Genomic DNA, 16,448 nt, shown 5'->3' with positions numbered 1-16,448 from the left:
GCCAGCATCTGGCATTGCATGCTGTTAGCGTGCACCTCTGCATCAAGCCCTGTGGCTAGCAAGAAACCAAATAATTCCTTACAGCGACCATATATAAGTTAACGTAGATTTGGGGAAATACTGTAAAACACTTTTTGATTGCTGTTTTCTAGGTGGATGAGAACAGACTCAAGTTCAAACATGCATGGGCTAATATAAAAAAAGCTTAAACTATATTGTACAGTCTACTTTACTATGGCCACTTAAGGTTGACTTTTGCCACCATAAAACTTCCCACCCTCAGTCACAGATCCACACAATATAAACTCTAAAAACATAAAAAAAACCGGACGATTAATATTTGAATATTTTGAGCATTTTTAATAAAACATTTTCTTCCTACAAGTATTGACTTCAATGTGTTTGTAGCTGTCGGTTGACCTCCTCATAAATATTTTGTCTATGTGGGTTCTTTTCAAGGTTTCTGGCTCATCTTCTTCAAGGTTTTATTGAGCTGTAAAAAATAAAATATTTCAATGCAGAGCGCAGTTTAGTTATTAAGGTGAATCACAATCGCATTGCACTTATTTCAGAACTAGTTTTAATAGATTACTAATAATGCATTAAATGGTTTACAGATGCGTCCTCATACACTTTTGCTGCAGCTTTGTCAGACAGCCCTTCTCGGTGCGCCAGGTCTGTGGCAACTAGGCTTGCAGAGAGAGCATCTTTTTTCACCTGAAAATGTGTTTTGGTCACAAACGGATGTGGGAAACCACTTCACAAACTGCACTGATTTCATGTGATATGTGACACTTTATCTGTGTGTGAGTCTGCTACGATGCAGCTTTTTTTCCACGCCAACTTCCGTAGTTATTCGTATACATATTCAGGCTCATTCGAACACAGATACAAGTGTCACACACATCAAATTAATCGGTGCAGTCTTGTGAAGCGGTTTGTGGCATCCGTTTGCAACTTAGACGCATTTTCAGTCCAAAAAACGGACACTCAGCGTAAGCAGAGTCGCACAGAACCAGGCTCAATTTTCTGTTTAAAATGGAAACTATAACTTCACCTGACCTAAACTGAAATTACTTTGCTGGTTGCTTCTAGATGCAGAGTGTCATAAACCTGCTGCAGTCAGCTCAGCATTCCTCATTGTTTCAGGTGATACCAAATACACTCTAATAGGGGGGTATTCAATCCTAAGCAATGCGCCACTGAGCTGTGCTGCAATGTTTGGCTGTACACAGCAGCCATATACAGTGCTACTGACATTGCAAGCTTTCCTGCACACCTCTATGGGGAGCGAGGAATAACTTGTTTTGTGGATGGACGCAATATGCCTTTCAAAGCGGCATACCGCATGTAATTGACTTGCTCCCACACTGTATATATCCAACAATTGTAGAGAGGAAGTTTTTTTTTTTTTTTTAAATAGACATTTTCATTAAATCACAAGAGCACATTCTGCATACATTCTGTTTAGAGAATTACCATGTTCACTAATGTGCCTAATCCAGATTAGAGGAAGAACACAGCAGGCTTAAACTTGGTATGACAAAAGCAGAGCATTAGTTGTTCACCTCAGTGTCCAGCCTTCTAGTAATGCTGGGCATACACTAAATGATAAATTGTTGGACAGCCTGCCACCCAGCAGATATAGTGGCAATACACAGATATTTCACAGTGTATATGGGTCCACAATATCTGGTTTCCTTCCCTGGAGAGGAAACATTTAATCTTCCTCCCCTGTAAAAGAGAAAATGTCAGGCGAACAACCGCTGCATGAGTTGGGCATGTTGGAGGATTTTCATGCCAGACCATCTGATCATCGCTCATCAGCCACGGGCATAGATTATGCAATTATCGGCCTGAACCACCTATAATATGTGGGTTTGGCCAATAACTGCATAGTGTATGCCCAGCTTGAGGGAAGCTAAACCCATCGCTGTGTCCCTCCTCCCTTCCCCCTCCTACTACTGCTGATAAAGACATTTTGGTATGTAACACCTGTCTATTCAAAATAGATTTCTAATGTGTAAAATAAAAAAAAGACCATAAACAGGTGAAGGGTTGCTCACTGATTAGCTACAACCTCTTACCCCTATTAGAGATTTGAAAAACCAGGATCTGCGCAAATTAACAGCATAAAGAAAATAAGTTTGTTTTTTAAGAAACTTGACCTAAGTGGGCAGCAGAGAAATGATCAAGGGAATGCTGATATGGATTGTTATTGGATTAAAGGGGAGAAACAAAGCAGAATTACAAATCATTACCTCTTCAAACTTATGTATCTGCCGTATAAAGAAATCTCCGTAGCGCCGAGCAACTTTGGTATCTGCGATGTGAATCATGTCCTGAGGTAAGAGAATGCGTCAATTTAAAAGTGTAAACACTAAAATATTTATTGAGATTTGCGCTATTTTTCCATCAAGTCTGTCCCCTTTTGATCACCTTATCTATGTAAAAGTCAACTTCTGACGCAGACTGAAACTCCCCCTCCAGTGCAGAGATACCGCTTGTCCACACCAGATTCTTCATCTTGTGCTTGAAAACAAGCAATTGGATGCGGAACTCCTGCTCTGGCAGATCCAAGAACCCTGCCAGCTTAGCCACTGGCATTGTGGTATACAATTTCAGAAAACTGGAAGTAAAAGAGAGAAGTGAGGAAACCAACAAAGAATGCAATCTCCTAGAATGTTGTCGGAAGGAAGACTCACCTGCGGATGGTGGACAGCTGAGCCTGCTGTTGAACTTCATCCAGAAAGACTTTGAGCTGTTGCAGATATGGCTCCTTGTGATAGTTGGGGTGAACATTGTCATAGTTGGGTACCACTGGTGACAAAAACTTGGGGCAGGCAAAATTAAAAAGCTCCTCATAGATCTGGGCTTCTCTGTTGGATAAAAGAAGTGGAACTATGTCACAAATGGTCAGTATTCAGCTGCCAACTCAAAAACATTTGCCATAAATTCAAAACAAATCTTCAATTCTTTACCTGTTCATTTAATATAAGATCTGATATCTCCCTCCACTGCAAACAGCAGTTATTGAATCAATGGAATACGAGAATGCAAACAAACCAAAGGCTGCATGACATTTAGAAGAACAAATGGCCCAAAATATTTGGGACCTTTGTTGTCCTCCATCCTCCAATATTAATAAGTTAGTACTCCTGAATCAGAGATAAGGCAGAGCTGCTCCTCCTCGTCCCACATTTCCATCATTAGCAATCACCCTCTTCCTCTCGTTCTTTTCCTATTTGATTTTAATTAACACTTGGCTACAGAGCTCCAAATGAAATTTAATGGTATCTACATGTCAAAATGTAATGGTCTAGGATACTTCACTTCGTTTGCAATGAAAGGAAAAAAAACAAAAAACATTTTTACTGGACAATTCTGCAAATTTTGTTTTTAACGATCAGATCAAAGCCAATGAGTATCTGATATCTGAATAAAGTCAGGTCTAACAGAAAAGATCTGAAGATCTGGAATGAGGAATTGACAAGTATTTTGATGAATCATGTTGGCCATACAGCTGTGTTTTAAACTTGAAAACTCAAGTGGGGATCGGTGACTACAGGAAGAACTGAAACATTATACAGCAGAGGGTGAATCTATGATAAGGGCCCTCCGATAGGGAGACAGACAATTGTAGAGCACAGATCCAACATAGTTATAGGCATGTGTGTCCCATTCTCCTGAGAAGAAAACTCGATGCACAAAATGGAACCAGATACCAGGATCAAATGTGCATGAAGGAATCTTAAATGCCAATGTACGCAAAAGAGGAGATGCATTTATTCAATTGGTCGATTTTAAAATTTAAACTTTGAGCTGTTCTTTTTCCAGAAATGACTCTATACCAAGAATAGAACCTTGTTTACGGAGAACAAGCAAAAGGTCCTGATGGTCTAGAAAACTTCCCATCTGGGAAGTCAGCAAAGATTGACATTTACTAAAATTAATAAAATCGGGACCATCGACCTAGGATGAATGCATTACAACCGTTTTATATGTAAATAAAACTTGGTATGACAGAAGCAGAGCATTAGTTGTTCACCTCAGTGTCCAGCCTTCTAGTAATGATGGGCATACACTAAATGATAAATTGTCTGACAGCCAGCCACCCAGCAGATATAGTGGTCATACACAGATATTTCAGTGTATATGGGTCCATGATATCTGGTTTCCTTCCCTGGAGAGGAAACATTTCATCTTCCTCCCCTGTAAAAGAGAAAATATGTCAGGCGGGCAACCGCTGCATGAGTCGGGCATGTTGGAGGATTTTCATGCCAGACCATCTGATCATCGTTTATCAGCCACGGGCATACATTATGCAATTTCTGGCCTGAACCACCTATAATATGCGGATTTGGCCAATAACTGCATAGTGTATGCCCAGCTTGAGGGGAAGCTAAACCCATCGCTGTGTCCCTCCTCCCTTCCCCCTCCTACTACTGCTGATAGAGACATTTTGGTATGTAACACCTTTCTATTCAAAATAGATTTCTAATGTGTAAAATAAAAAAGATCAAACAGGTGAAGGGTTGCTCACTGATTAGCTATAACCTCTATTAGAGAGATTTGAAAGACCAGGATATGCGCAAATTAACACTGTTTTAAGAAACTTGACCTAAGTGGGCAGCAGAGAAATGATCAAGGGAATGCTGATATGGATTGTTATTGGATTAAAGGGCGAAACAAAGGAGAATTACAAATCATAACCTCTTCAAACTTATGTATCTACCATATAAAGAAATCTCCATAGCGCCGAGCAACTTTGGAACAGCACACAAAGTAAGTGACACTGTATGCTGAATGGGACTAGAATGTGTTCAATGTGTATAATTTTGAAAAGAAATTTAAAGCATGCAAAGTGAAAAAGTCATATTCGAATAGTGAATATGTAAGGAACGAATTGTGGGGGGGGAATAAGCTGACTGCAATGTGGTCTCACCCTTTCTGCATACGCAGCATCTTGTCCCCGTATTTCTCTCTCAGCTGAGTGTGAATACTCTCGTCAATACGCATAGGGTACATTGTTAGGGCGATGGCCAGCAACCCATGCATCTGCTCATTCTGTTTGTTAATCTACAAAGAAGGGACAAGAGAGGTTTAGGGTTCCAGATGACAATTAGGCTATAAAGTGATACATTGTGAAGGATAAGATACTTACCATTTCATACTTGTAAGTTGTCCTCTGGAACATACTCTTAGTTCTCTGGATATATAGCAGGATATTAGCAAAGACACGAATTGCATCCTGATATCTTCGCATCATAAGGTATGCAAAACCCACATAATAGTAGGTGGTAACCTGGCACTCAGGAACTCTGGAGTACATGCTCTGCAAGAGCAGGAGAATTGTTATTGGTAGATTGATAAATCAAACATGCACTAAGTAATGTAATATGAAATATTTTGGGTTTTTTTTACTGAAAAATTTTAAACACAAGATGACATTGGTATTTCTAAATATTGTAAACATTTTAACAACATGGCCAATAGGGGGCAGTGTAAAGTCTGTGCATGTGTACAAGGTTCTACTTCTAACATGGCAGTGCCGTACAGATTAATGAAATAAGCCTAAATAGTATGGTTCTATGTAGGAAATTACTTCAGGGCAGTAATCGGAAACTAAGTCCACAATATAAATAGTCCTTTCAACATAGCCAATACCTTCTTGTTGAGCTCTATGTTTTCCAACACCTTAATGGCCTGGTAGTAGTCCCCAAGCAGTGAGTGTAGACGCAGTAGCCCAACCAAGCTGAAGTACCCAAGCATCTTGTAGAGCGAGTGTCTCCCATACTCTCCAGCTACACTTTCAGGGTCACCTGGGAACACAGAACTATCAGAAACAATCTCTGCACCATACAAAATATACTGTGTATTTAGATAGGTTACAACAATTCAGTGGTCAAACTTGTAAAACCCAAATATACAAGGCAAGGATACAACTGCCATTAGGAGATCAAAGTCATTTTTTATATTTCAGTCACCATGACAATCTCAATGAAATTCAGAGGGGAATTCCTCTATAAACAGCATGACAGGTGCAAGTAAGTCTTGTGTAACACCAGATACACTTTTACCAGCCACTGGAGACATTACCACGCATTTTCTATTATTACAGTATTCCTATATAAAAAGCACAATGCATCTCGCTCACCTCCACTGGTGTAAACTTCCAGCTGACGGTTAATGTTAGACTTGTCCACTAGAGAATGCAGGACATTGAGAACACTGTGAACATTCCATATCTTGGGGTTAGAGCGCAGGAACTCTATTTCCTCCTCTGACTTCTTTGCAGTCTTACACCGATATTGACTAAATGATTGAAACTGAAGTAAAATATGGACACACATTTAAAAAAAGAATAAGATTGGATTTGTGTGATTAGTATGCAACAGCTAACCATAGTGTAAGTACAAAGCAAAGGTCAGACCAGTACTGTTATATCACATAGTAGATGAGACAGGAGTGCACAAGACCATACAATGACAATTACAAGTAAGCAGATAAGTGTTGTGAAATACCCAAAAAAGTATTACACATAGATAAGAGGACACATGACCATCATGAACCTGTTACCTGGTATATGAATTCATCAATAATGTCCCACAGCCACTGGTTAGGCAACTCCAAGGGGGCTGGTCCATCAGCATCTATAAAAAGAATACATATTGTACAAGTCTCCCCAGTAACAAAAGTACATTAAACAAAGGAAAAATAAAAATCTGTCATAAGACATCTGACCCCACAGACTTACTGAGAATGTAGTTAAAGAGGTTGCAATAGTTGTAATAAGACTCAAAACGCTGCTCCAACGTGGGTCCCCCCTACAGAGAAAACATGTGAGTTCTTATGGCTACACTGAGAGACATACAGGGGCAGATTCAATTAGCCACAGGACTTACAGCAGGGTTTCTAGCAGCCGGGTTAAGTGCCCAGAAATTACAGCCTTTGGGTAAGCCAGTGACCAACCCGGAAGCACTAGTTAACGTGGATGTCTGTTCGTACATCAGGACGGTGCGAGCAGAAATCCTGAATAAGTGCACCCTCGGGGCTGTAACTGAATAGCTCCAGGCATTTACCGCTGGGTTTCAGCTGTCGGGTTTAGTCTCACAGCTAAATGAATCTGCCACAAAACCCAGGAGCAGCCAGTTCTCCATGCCACATGCAGAATGGATACTTACACTGACTTTGGCGTATATGTGTCTGTAATATAGCTCTTTATATAGAATTAAGAACACTGCATCTGAAAGAGAGGAAAAAGTTACTGTCATTGTAAATTAAGATACACTATCAAACAGATGTACAGAATTGGATGTTTGAACAATATAAAATTACGACAAAAGGGTGTTATTTGTACAAGTGGGGATTATGAATAATTGTCAGAATATAAGAAGAAAAGGAATCAAAGTTTACATTAGCAGCACATCACATTTTCACATTTCCGATAATTTCAATACCTTGAATGGGGTTATGGATTATGAAGATGCTCAACTGACGTAGAACATTTAATTTGTACTCTAAAACCGGATACACACTGGAGCTATATCGGGCCAGTATGTCGATTTGCAACATATCACCTACATCGCTCAGTGTGCACGCATGATTGCACGCTCTTGCGGTCACTAACGGTGGTCACCAGGTTTGATGTGCTGCACATCAAACCTAGTGATATCGCTAGCGGCCAGTGTATTGTTAATGAATGACTTAACGGTGATCGTTGCGTCGTTCATTAAAGTCGTCCTGTGTGGACGCACAGTAACTGTTCAAGGGCATTTGTTTACATGACGTAACGAACGCCTCTAGCTCCAGTGTGTACCCAGCTTAACATCACTTTCCTCTCCATTTATTAGACTACGGCCCTATTATCACACCTGTAAATGTTGGTATTTGGAATGTCATTACAAAGATCACAAGCTACCCAATAGTGTCCACTTGGAAATACATTTCCATTTGTGCCACTGCAGGTACGTCATCTTCATGACAGCCCAAGGACATATCAAGCTGCAGCATTGTTGTAGTAGTAAAACTACATACATCACTTCACCCTTACCATTTCCAACTTGCGGAGCAATAGCTTCTGCTTCAGGCCAGGGCGAATTCTTGAAGAAGCGCTCGGTTAACTTTGCCCAACTGTAATGTGAACAGAAAGTCTCTTTCAAAAAAAATAGATCAATTTTCAGAGGGCATTAAAAAAAGATTCAAGGATAGGCCGATTCCGATAGTATTGTCCTGATAGATGCAGCATTATATAAAAAGTTTTTGATCTCTTTGTACATGTTAATAAATGCATGAAAAGAGCACTACAATGTAAGACTGTAGCACACATTTGTTATACGCTAATGTGCGCTTACAAGTACAATAGATTGCATTTGCAAAAACACGAGTACGGGTCACTGAGCCCCTAATGCTACAAGGAAGTGGATAACATTACATTTCATACAACTATAAAACTTTATAAATTGGTGTCAATACTAAGCATTTAATGTGCATTCTTAAATTATATCATAAGTGTTTTGATGTCAACTATCCAAAATAATAATAATAATGTTGTAAGGGAAAAGTCAAACAGACATCCCGTCAACAGTGCGCTTTAGGTTGGTTTCAACGATGCCAGCAACATTAGATTTTTTTTGCTGTATGGAAGTTTTAAAATAAGTTATGCAATGCACATCTAATGCTGTTACAAAAAAAGGACAAAGTACAAGGTTTAGTCTATACTCTTGACTAGTTTTTGTTTTTCAACTCCCATATGAACAAGTCCTAGAAAGCAGCAGATACATCAATGTTAACAAATGTCATTAAAAAAAAGTTAACATCTGAACTTTTCCTAATAAAAAAAAATTAAAAAAAACAAGAAGTACATTGAACCTAAAAATTATACTATAACAATTACACAGATGACAAGCAAAGGGACAGATAAAATTCGACGACCATCAGCAGCTCAAATTGTGCAATTATCTGTCAGTGACCATAGTCAGATTCTGCTCGCACCTCCATAGGCTGCGAGCATATTCTGTCTACTGTATGCAATGCAAGGAACTGCAAGTGCTTCTGCGATCAATTAAATCTCCCACATTGTGTTGACATGACATTCAGGGTATGCAGTCGGCAAGCAGTCGGTCGAAATGCCGACCGCTGGCTTCCCGACTGTCATATCCTGGCAAGGTACTAATGACAGGAGTCGAAATCCTGACGCCTATCACTAGCCCTACGCTGCGAGACCGACGCCCGGCATACCGAACAAAGGTAAGCCGGGCGGCATCAGACAGCCGCGCGGGGGGTCGGGGGTGTTAGGTTCGGGGCTCCTGGGGGGGGATCTAGGATTAGAAACCCCCCCGGGAGGGTTAGGCTAGGTGAATGGGCGGTTAGGCACCCCAGTGGGGAGGTTAGGTTTAGGCACCCCCCTCGGGAGGGCTAGGCACTTGGGGGGGAGGGGGTTTAGGTTAGGCACCCCTAAGGGAGTGTTGGGGGGGAAGATAAGGTTAGGGATAAGTTAGATACTTACCCTGTCGGGATCTGGTCCTTTCTCGCTTCCAGCGACGGTATTACATCCGCCAGGCTGAAGTCCGGTGGGATATAATACAGATTCCGGCATTCAGACTTTATTTCCACCACACATGTTTAGTAATGCACATATCTAAGTTATTCTCTGTAGTAAAAGTTTTATATCTCACTTACTTTGTGAGTTATGCAACATTGCCAAGGTCAAAGCAGGAGAAGGATATCATCTCAAACCCCAAGTGAAAATTATCTAGAATGGCTCATACCTGTTTTCATAGATATCTTGGATCTCATAAACCTTCTGGTCGATGACATCACTTGACACTCTGCTGGCTTGTAGCTCATACACTTTTTGGTCAATTAGATCAGACACAGTCTTGTGGAAGTACTGAATGAAGTTCTTGATCACCTCAGGGATGACCTGATATGTTTGCTGCTCGTACTGGCGTTCGTATGCTAGGTCCTGCTTAGGGTCACCTGTGACAGAAAAAGAAACAGCCAATGCCCTTACAATTTAAATATACATATTAATTCTACCAGGCAAGATATCTTATTATACACAGTTGAGAAGTATGCTCTTAAAAGATTAAACTAAAAGTCCCTATACTTTAGCGACAGATTGTCGCAATTGCCCAATCCCCCAGACGCCGGGGTTGGGAAAGAAGTAAAATGCAACATGGGATTTTTAACATGCAGAATTTCTACGATTCCTCAAAAGATAGAGACTAGCTGCAAACGTCTCCTTTCAGCCACCTTGGACGTAGCTCTGTCAGTGCTGCACTCCCCACTACCTCAATCCCTAGGTCATTGTTATATGCGTTTCAATTAGTATATTTTATGCAGCCTGGCATATTTGTAACGGGATGCGGTCATAAAACAGACCGTCGGGATTTCAGCGCTTAGAATGCTGGCGCTGGAATCCTGATAACTGTTAAAATCCCAGTGCCAGCATCCGAAGGTCAATAGCGGGGCTAGGGGGAGGGTTAGCATTATGGTGCAGTGAGGGTTAGGGTACCAACCAACAGGTGTCGGTATTCTAATCCTGTCGGGATGCCGGTGTCGGGATTCTGACTGCAGGGATCCAGTACCCAACCCATTTGTAACAAGTACTGATCAAGGAATATACATGCTGCTACTCAGTTCCAAATGGATTTTAACATGTACATTGTATGACACTATAATACCACCCTCGCTACTATTTATGAATTATTTCTTACCAAAATAAATATAAATCATTCTGTCCCACTTTGCGTTCACTCACGAAATTTTTTTTATATATATATTAGGGATGTGCAGGCTCGGATAGGTTCGAGTTTGCATGTGGAGTTCGGATTTTTCCCTCCAAAAAAACGGAACTCAGAACGAGGCAAAACGTCATCTTACATGGACGAACATCATCATTCCTGGACAAAAGACCAGGAATGATGATGTTCGTCCATGTAAGATGACGTTTTGCCTCGTTCTGAGTTCCGTTTTTTTGGAGGGAAAAATCCGAACTCCACGTGCAAACTCGAACCTATCCGAGCCTGCACATCCCTAATATATATATATATATATATATATATATATATAAAAATATATATACACACACACACACATATACACACACACACACATATACACACACATATACACAGTGTACCAGTCAAAAGTTTGGACACCACCTCATTCAATGGTTTTTGTTTATTTAAATTATTTTCAACATAGTAGAATACTGAAGAACTAAGAACGAACACGTACGGAATTATGTTGTAAACAAAAAACGGTAAAAAAAAATCAAAATATGTTTTATATTTTAGATTCTTCAAAGTAGCCCACTTTTGCTTTGATGACAGCTTTGCACACTCTTGGCATTCTCTTAATCAGCTTCATGAGGTAGTCTGGAATGGTTTTCCAACAGTCTTGAAGGAGTATCCCAGAGATGCTGAACACTTGTTGGCTGCTTTCCCTTCACTCTGCGGTCCAACTCATCCCAAACCAGCTCATTTGGGTTTAGGTCGGGTGATTGTGGAGACCAGGTCATCTGACGCAGCACTCCGTCACTTTCCTTCTTGGTCAAGCAGCCCTTACATAGCCTGGAGGTGTGTTTGGGGTCCTTGTCTTGTTGAAAAACAAATTATGGTCCCAGTAAGTGCAAACCAGATGGGATGGCATGGCGCTGCAGATTGCTGTGGTAGCCATGCTGGTTAAGTGTGCCTTGAATTTTGAATACATCACCAACAGTGTCACCAGCAAAACACCCCCACACCATCACACCTCCACAGTGGGAACCACACATGGAGAAACCATCCGCTCACCTTCTCAGCGTTTCACAAAGACATGGCGGTTGGAACCAAAAATCTCAAATTTGGACTCATCAGAGCAAAGTTCAGATATCCACTGGTCTATTGTCCATTCCTTGTGTTTCTTGGCCCAAACAATTTTCTTCTTATTGTTGTACATCCTCAGTAGTGGCTTCTTCGTGGCAATACAACCATGAAGGCCTGATTCACGCAGTCTCCTCTGAACAGTTGATGTTGAGATTTGTCTGCTACTTGAACTCTGTGAAGACTTTATGTGGTCTCTAATCTGAGGTGCTGTTAAGTAGCGGTTTCTGAGGCTGGTAACTAATGAATTTATCCTCTGCAGCAGAGGTAACTCTTGGTCTTCCTTTCCTGTGGCGGTTCTCATGAGAGCCAGTTTCATCATAGCGTTTGATGGTTTTTGCAACTGCACTTGAGGATACAGAAAATTTCAAGAACTTTGAATGTATTGACTGACTTTCATGTCTTAAAGTAATGATGGACTGTCATTTCTCTTTACTGAATTGAGGGGTTGGTGCCATAATATGGATTACAACAGTAGTCAAATAGTGGTGTCCACTGTGTACTAACCCTACATCTGCACAATACAACTGATGGTCTCAAACACATTAAGAAGGCAAGTAATTCCACAGATTGACTCTTGACAAGGCACACCTGTTAATTCAAAACCATTCCTGGAGACTACTTCATGAAGCTGATTGAGAGAATGCCAAGAGTGTGCAAAGCTGTCATCAAAGCAAAAGGGGGCTACTTTGAGGAATCAAACAAATCAAAATATGTTTTATATTTTAAACACATTTTTGTTTACAACATAATTCCATATGTGTTCTTTCATAGTTACGATGTCTTCAGTATTATAGGGGAATTCAATATGGAGCGATAAGTCCGTTTTTTGCGTTAATATCGCACCTATGACGTCATTATCGCAGGTTTTAGTTTTACACTGTATTCAATTTCAAAGACTTTTCGCAGGTTCGAAAAGTCTTTGAAAAAAAACGGGGATAACTTTTCACCACTGAATAGGTGGCGAAAAAAAGTGCAGAATTGGGGTTTAGGGGTGCAGGCTTAAAAAAAATAGCCTGCACCCCTGGGAATGATATTTAAAAAAGAACTGTCAAAAAAAAAAAAAAATAGGGACACCCCAAAAAATTAATTAAAAAATTGGGGTAAAAAAAAAAATGGGAAAAAAGTATTTAAAAATAGGGAAATAGGTTCAGGGCTATTCTGCAAGTATGCGGCAGGTGTATTCTAGAATAGGCTATTAGCGGCAGGTGCATGGATGCATAATTTTTAAAAACGTACTTTAGGGACATAAAAATATGCTAGTACCCATTTTCATGTACCCCAAATTTGATGGGACCACTTAAAAAAAAGAAAAAAATAACCTAAGTGCTCTTCTGCAACACTTCTTCAATGTCGGGAAAAAAAAACACCTGCTGCGGCTATTTAAATCCCCGACTTTCATTTGCAGGCTAAAACGGGGGTACCCATAGCGATCCCCCATGTTTTTACAACTTTAGGGGGGTCCTACAAATTTTTTCAAGGAAAATTTCATTTTTTTACGCAAATCCCACTTCGCACCTTCCCGTTTTCGTAGATTTGATATTGAATATGGGGATAAAGCGGGCGCGTGCCCGATACTTTATCCCAGAAAAATCTCCAATATGAGACGTAAACTTCGCTGTCGAAGTTTACGTTTCATATTGAATACCCCTCTTAATCTACTATGTTGAAAATGATTTAAATAAACAAAAACCATTGAATGAGAAGGTGTATCCAAACTTTTGACTGGTACTGTATATATACACTATTTTACAATATGTTGCTTCTGAGTTTAGTACACACACTAAACAGCACTCAGGAACAACTATAGAGAATATTCATTCACTTACATAAGGTCCTACAGCATTGGAGGCAAGACTACTTCCCTACCAAAAGAATGTACACTAAAGATAATTTAATCTACTAGAATATTTTTGGAGAGTGAAAGAAACCCAAGCAAACCTGGAGAGAACGTGCAAATTTACTGAGACAGTGCTGTGGGTAAATTCAGCCTATGGCACCAGCTCTGTGAAATAGAAATGCTATTCTATTCACTGGATAATACTGATAGAACCCTGAGTAAGAATGTAGCCCAAAGACCAAGCTCAACCAGTCAACAATCGTAACCAATATAGTTCATGCAAATACAATAGGGAAAAAAAACTGATTAATACAACTGCTACATGACTAGATAGCTTTACTTCCTGGCAATGGCTTTCTTTAAAAACAATGAGCAGCTTCACACGATTACCCTACTCTGACATGATTATTGAATACTTTTTTCACCTGCAGCTACAATAAGAATGTAGCTTTATTTAATGGGAAGGGAAATTATGCATGGTAAAAGAAACAAAAAGTTGTTTACAAATTGGGTTTAGAAGTGTTTAAGTATTGTGCACCATACCAAAACCAGAGGTGTGCAGTAATGTTCTATTTCCCATATCATCTGTTAGCGGTTATTTTCTGCGTACCATCAGATGAAAAAGCACAAAGCTATTGACTGGCATAATTAACCGGAACCTAAAACATTATTTTCTAATCCTCAGTATAAATACAGCAGTAGTCTGAGCTTATGGGCATGCATTCATTGCATATTTTACGTTTCCCTTTTGCTCCTCTGTTTCTTTCAGTCATCCATGTACTATTGCTAAAAATATAATCAATTTCTGCAAGGCATGTGTTTTTGTAGATTAACTGAATCGTGTTTTCCATTATCCATACAACCTCTTCTTATTTACCCAGAGTAATCGGGATAGAGATATATATATATATATATATATATATATATATATATACATACACACACATATATATATATATATATATATATATATATATACATATACACACACACACATATAATACCAAAATATACATGCTAGGCAACTTCCAAGTTCTGTAGATGTCAAAATCAGTCATTATCAGAGTCACAATATAAGTACCCAATTTAAGTACACAACAACATTGCTCATTCACACTAATGCACAATTGTGACCATTGGAGCCAGTGCTGTGGGTGCTAGCACACTTCCAATATCCCTACAGTCATTCCTATACATAGCACTGTGGAGTAAAAAGGTGGATGTAATGTGAAAACCCCTAATCAATGTAGAAAGTGGTCTCCCATGCTGGTCACATCTGGTGCAATATGCAGTACACCTACCTGTGTGCCCATCATACTCCGCCTGGTAAGTGTACGGATCATAAGTGGTCTGCTGAGAAAGGAATAAGAGAATTAGACATCAGCACAGGGCGCTCAGTCACTCTGTGTATCTATATCCAGCACCCATGAGGTATGTGTTAGGCAGATGTATGACGCTCTGGAAAGTGACAAAGTGGAGAGCGATACGACCAGCCACTCAGCTCCTGACAAGTTACAGGCGGTGTTTGAAAAATGACAGTTAGGAGCAGATTGGTTGGTCGTTTATCTTTCCTGAGCTTCATACATCTTCCCCATTCTCCTTCACACACACACAGATATCTTAGTTCTACTAGATAACAGATCTTGCTGCACAACACGCAGTAGTACTATGGATTGGTAGATAGATATATATATATATATCTTAGTTCTACAAGATAAGTGTTCTTGCTGCAGGACACGCAGTATTACTATGTGACCAGACTTACATCATACTCCTCGTAAGACATGATCACTGTCGCTGCACACGGTCACCGGCAGCCTTACCGCGCACAGGATGGGGGAGAGAGAGAGAGACTTCCGGCGCCGTGCGAGTGTCGTTTCCGGCGCCATACTCATCCAATCACATGCGTCCTCACAAAGCCACATTCCCACGGTGATTTGTTATTCTCCATCTGATTGGTTACGTCTTAGAATTCAACAAAGCCGCTAGTTCCGTCAGCCTTGAGGCAGCAGCACATGGGGAACTGGCCACTAACGGTATATGAGCGTCGGTTGTTGTTGTTAGGAGAGTCCGGTGCTTTTGGATTTGGAACTACAGGTCTCAGTTGGTGCACTGACTTCACAGCCAAGCAGGGGACTGTAAACTCCCCATGTGCTGCCTTTCTCGTATTCTTACCACTGCCAGGGCAGCACTGCATGGGAATAGTGAGGCAGCGTACATGCCTAGGAAAAGTCAAAATATTTATTGAAAAATTATTTGCCCTGGAAACTTTGTAGCGCCATGGGGAACGCATCTTCCCTCAGGATCACGCATTTTACAACAACCCCACATATATCTCATTATAGTCACATGCAAATTGCAGTAATGTTACCAGTGCTCTAATGCTGGTGACGGTTATGGATGGAAAAATCTACAGTAAAAAGGCAGACAATGTCTAGACAGAAACCAGATGTTAGACAAGCAATAGGTCGACAGGGACAAAAGGTCAACATACTAAAGGTTGACATGCAAATGGTTGACACTTTTTTTTTTTCTAACCATAATCTTCACCTTAACCCTCCCCTTGGTGCCTAGCCCTAACCCTCCCTTCCTGGTGCTTAACCCTAATGGTCCATTCTAGTGCCTCACCCTCCCTCCTGGTGCCTAACCCTAACTGTCGGGGTAGGTGCCTGACCCTAACCGTCCCTTCTAGTGCCTCATCCTCCCTCCTGGTGCCTATCCCTAAAAATAACAAAAAA

The 16,448-nt window shown here is 40.4% G+C and overlaps 1 protein-coding gene across 3 annotated transcripts; it reads right to left on the bottom strand.

Moving 5' to 3' along the window:
• Nucleotides 1-339: 339 nt before the first annotated feature.
• On the bottom strand, nucleotides 340-15,583 carry EIF3L (eukaryotic translation initiation factor 3 subunit L). Of its 3 annotated transcripts, none has more exons than XM_088455025.1 (15): nucleotides 15,476-15,583; nucleotides 15,012-15,063; nucleotides 9,771-9,981; nucleotides 8,054-8,133; nucleotides 7,185-7,246; nucleotides 6,758-6,827; nucleotides 6,580-6,653; nucleotides 6,158-6,329; nucleotides 5,668-5,822; nucleotides 5,165-5,335; nucleotides 4,946-5,079; nucleotides 2,706-2,879; nucleotides 2,440-2,629; nucleotides 2,262-2,342; nucleotides 340-493 (listed from the first exon to the last, which is right to left on the bottom strand). In XM_088455025.1, exons 1-15 carry the CDS (start codon nucleotides 15,494-15,496, stop codon nucleotides 455-457), a joined length of 1,686 nt encoding a protein of 561 aa, XP_088311151.1. In that variant the 5' UTR covers nucleotides 15,497-15,583; the 3' UTR covers nucleotides 340-454. The 3 variants fall into 3 exon arrangements, with proteins under 3 accessions (XP_088311151.1, XP_088311152.1, XP_088311153.1); XM_088455026.1 differs by having other exon boundaries at nucleotides 15,012-15,060; nucleotides 15,476-15,582; XM_088455027.1 differs by lacking the exons at nucleotides 8,054-8,133; nucleotides 15,012-15,063; nucleotides 15,476-15,583 and having other exon boundaries at nucleotides 9,771-9,943.
• Nucleotides 15,584-16,448: the final 865 nt, after the last annotated feature.

Source organism: Taudactylus pleione, unplaced genomic scaffold, assembly GCF_031769625.1.
Source record: "Taudactylus pleione unplaced genomic scaffold, aTauple2 ptg000642l, whole genome shotgun sequence".
In the NCBI taxonomy this organism is placed as follows: Eukaryota; Metazoa; Chordata; class Amphibia; order Anura; family Myobatrachidae; genus Taudactylus; species Taudactylus pleione.
This window is presented reverse-complemented; position numbering and strand designations above follow the sequence as displayed.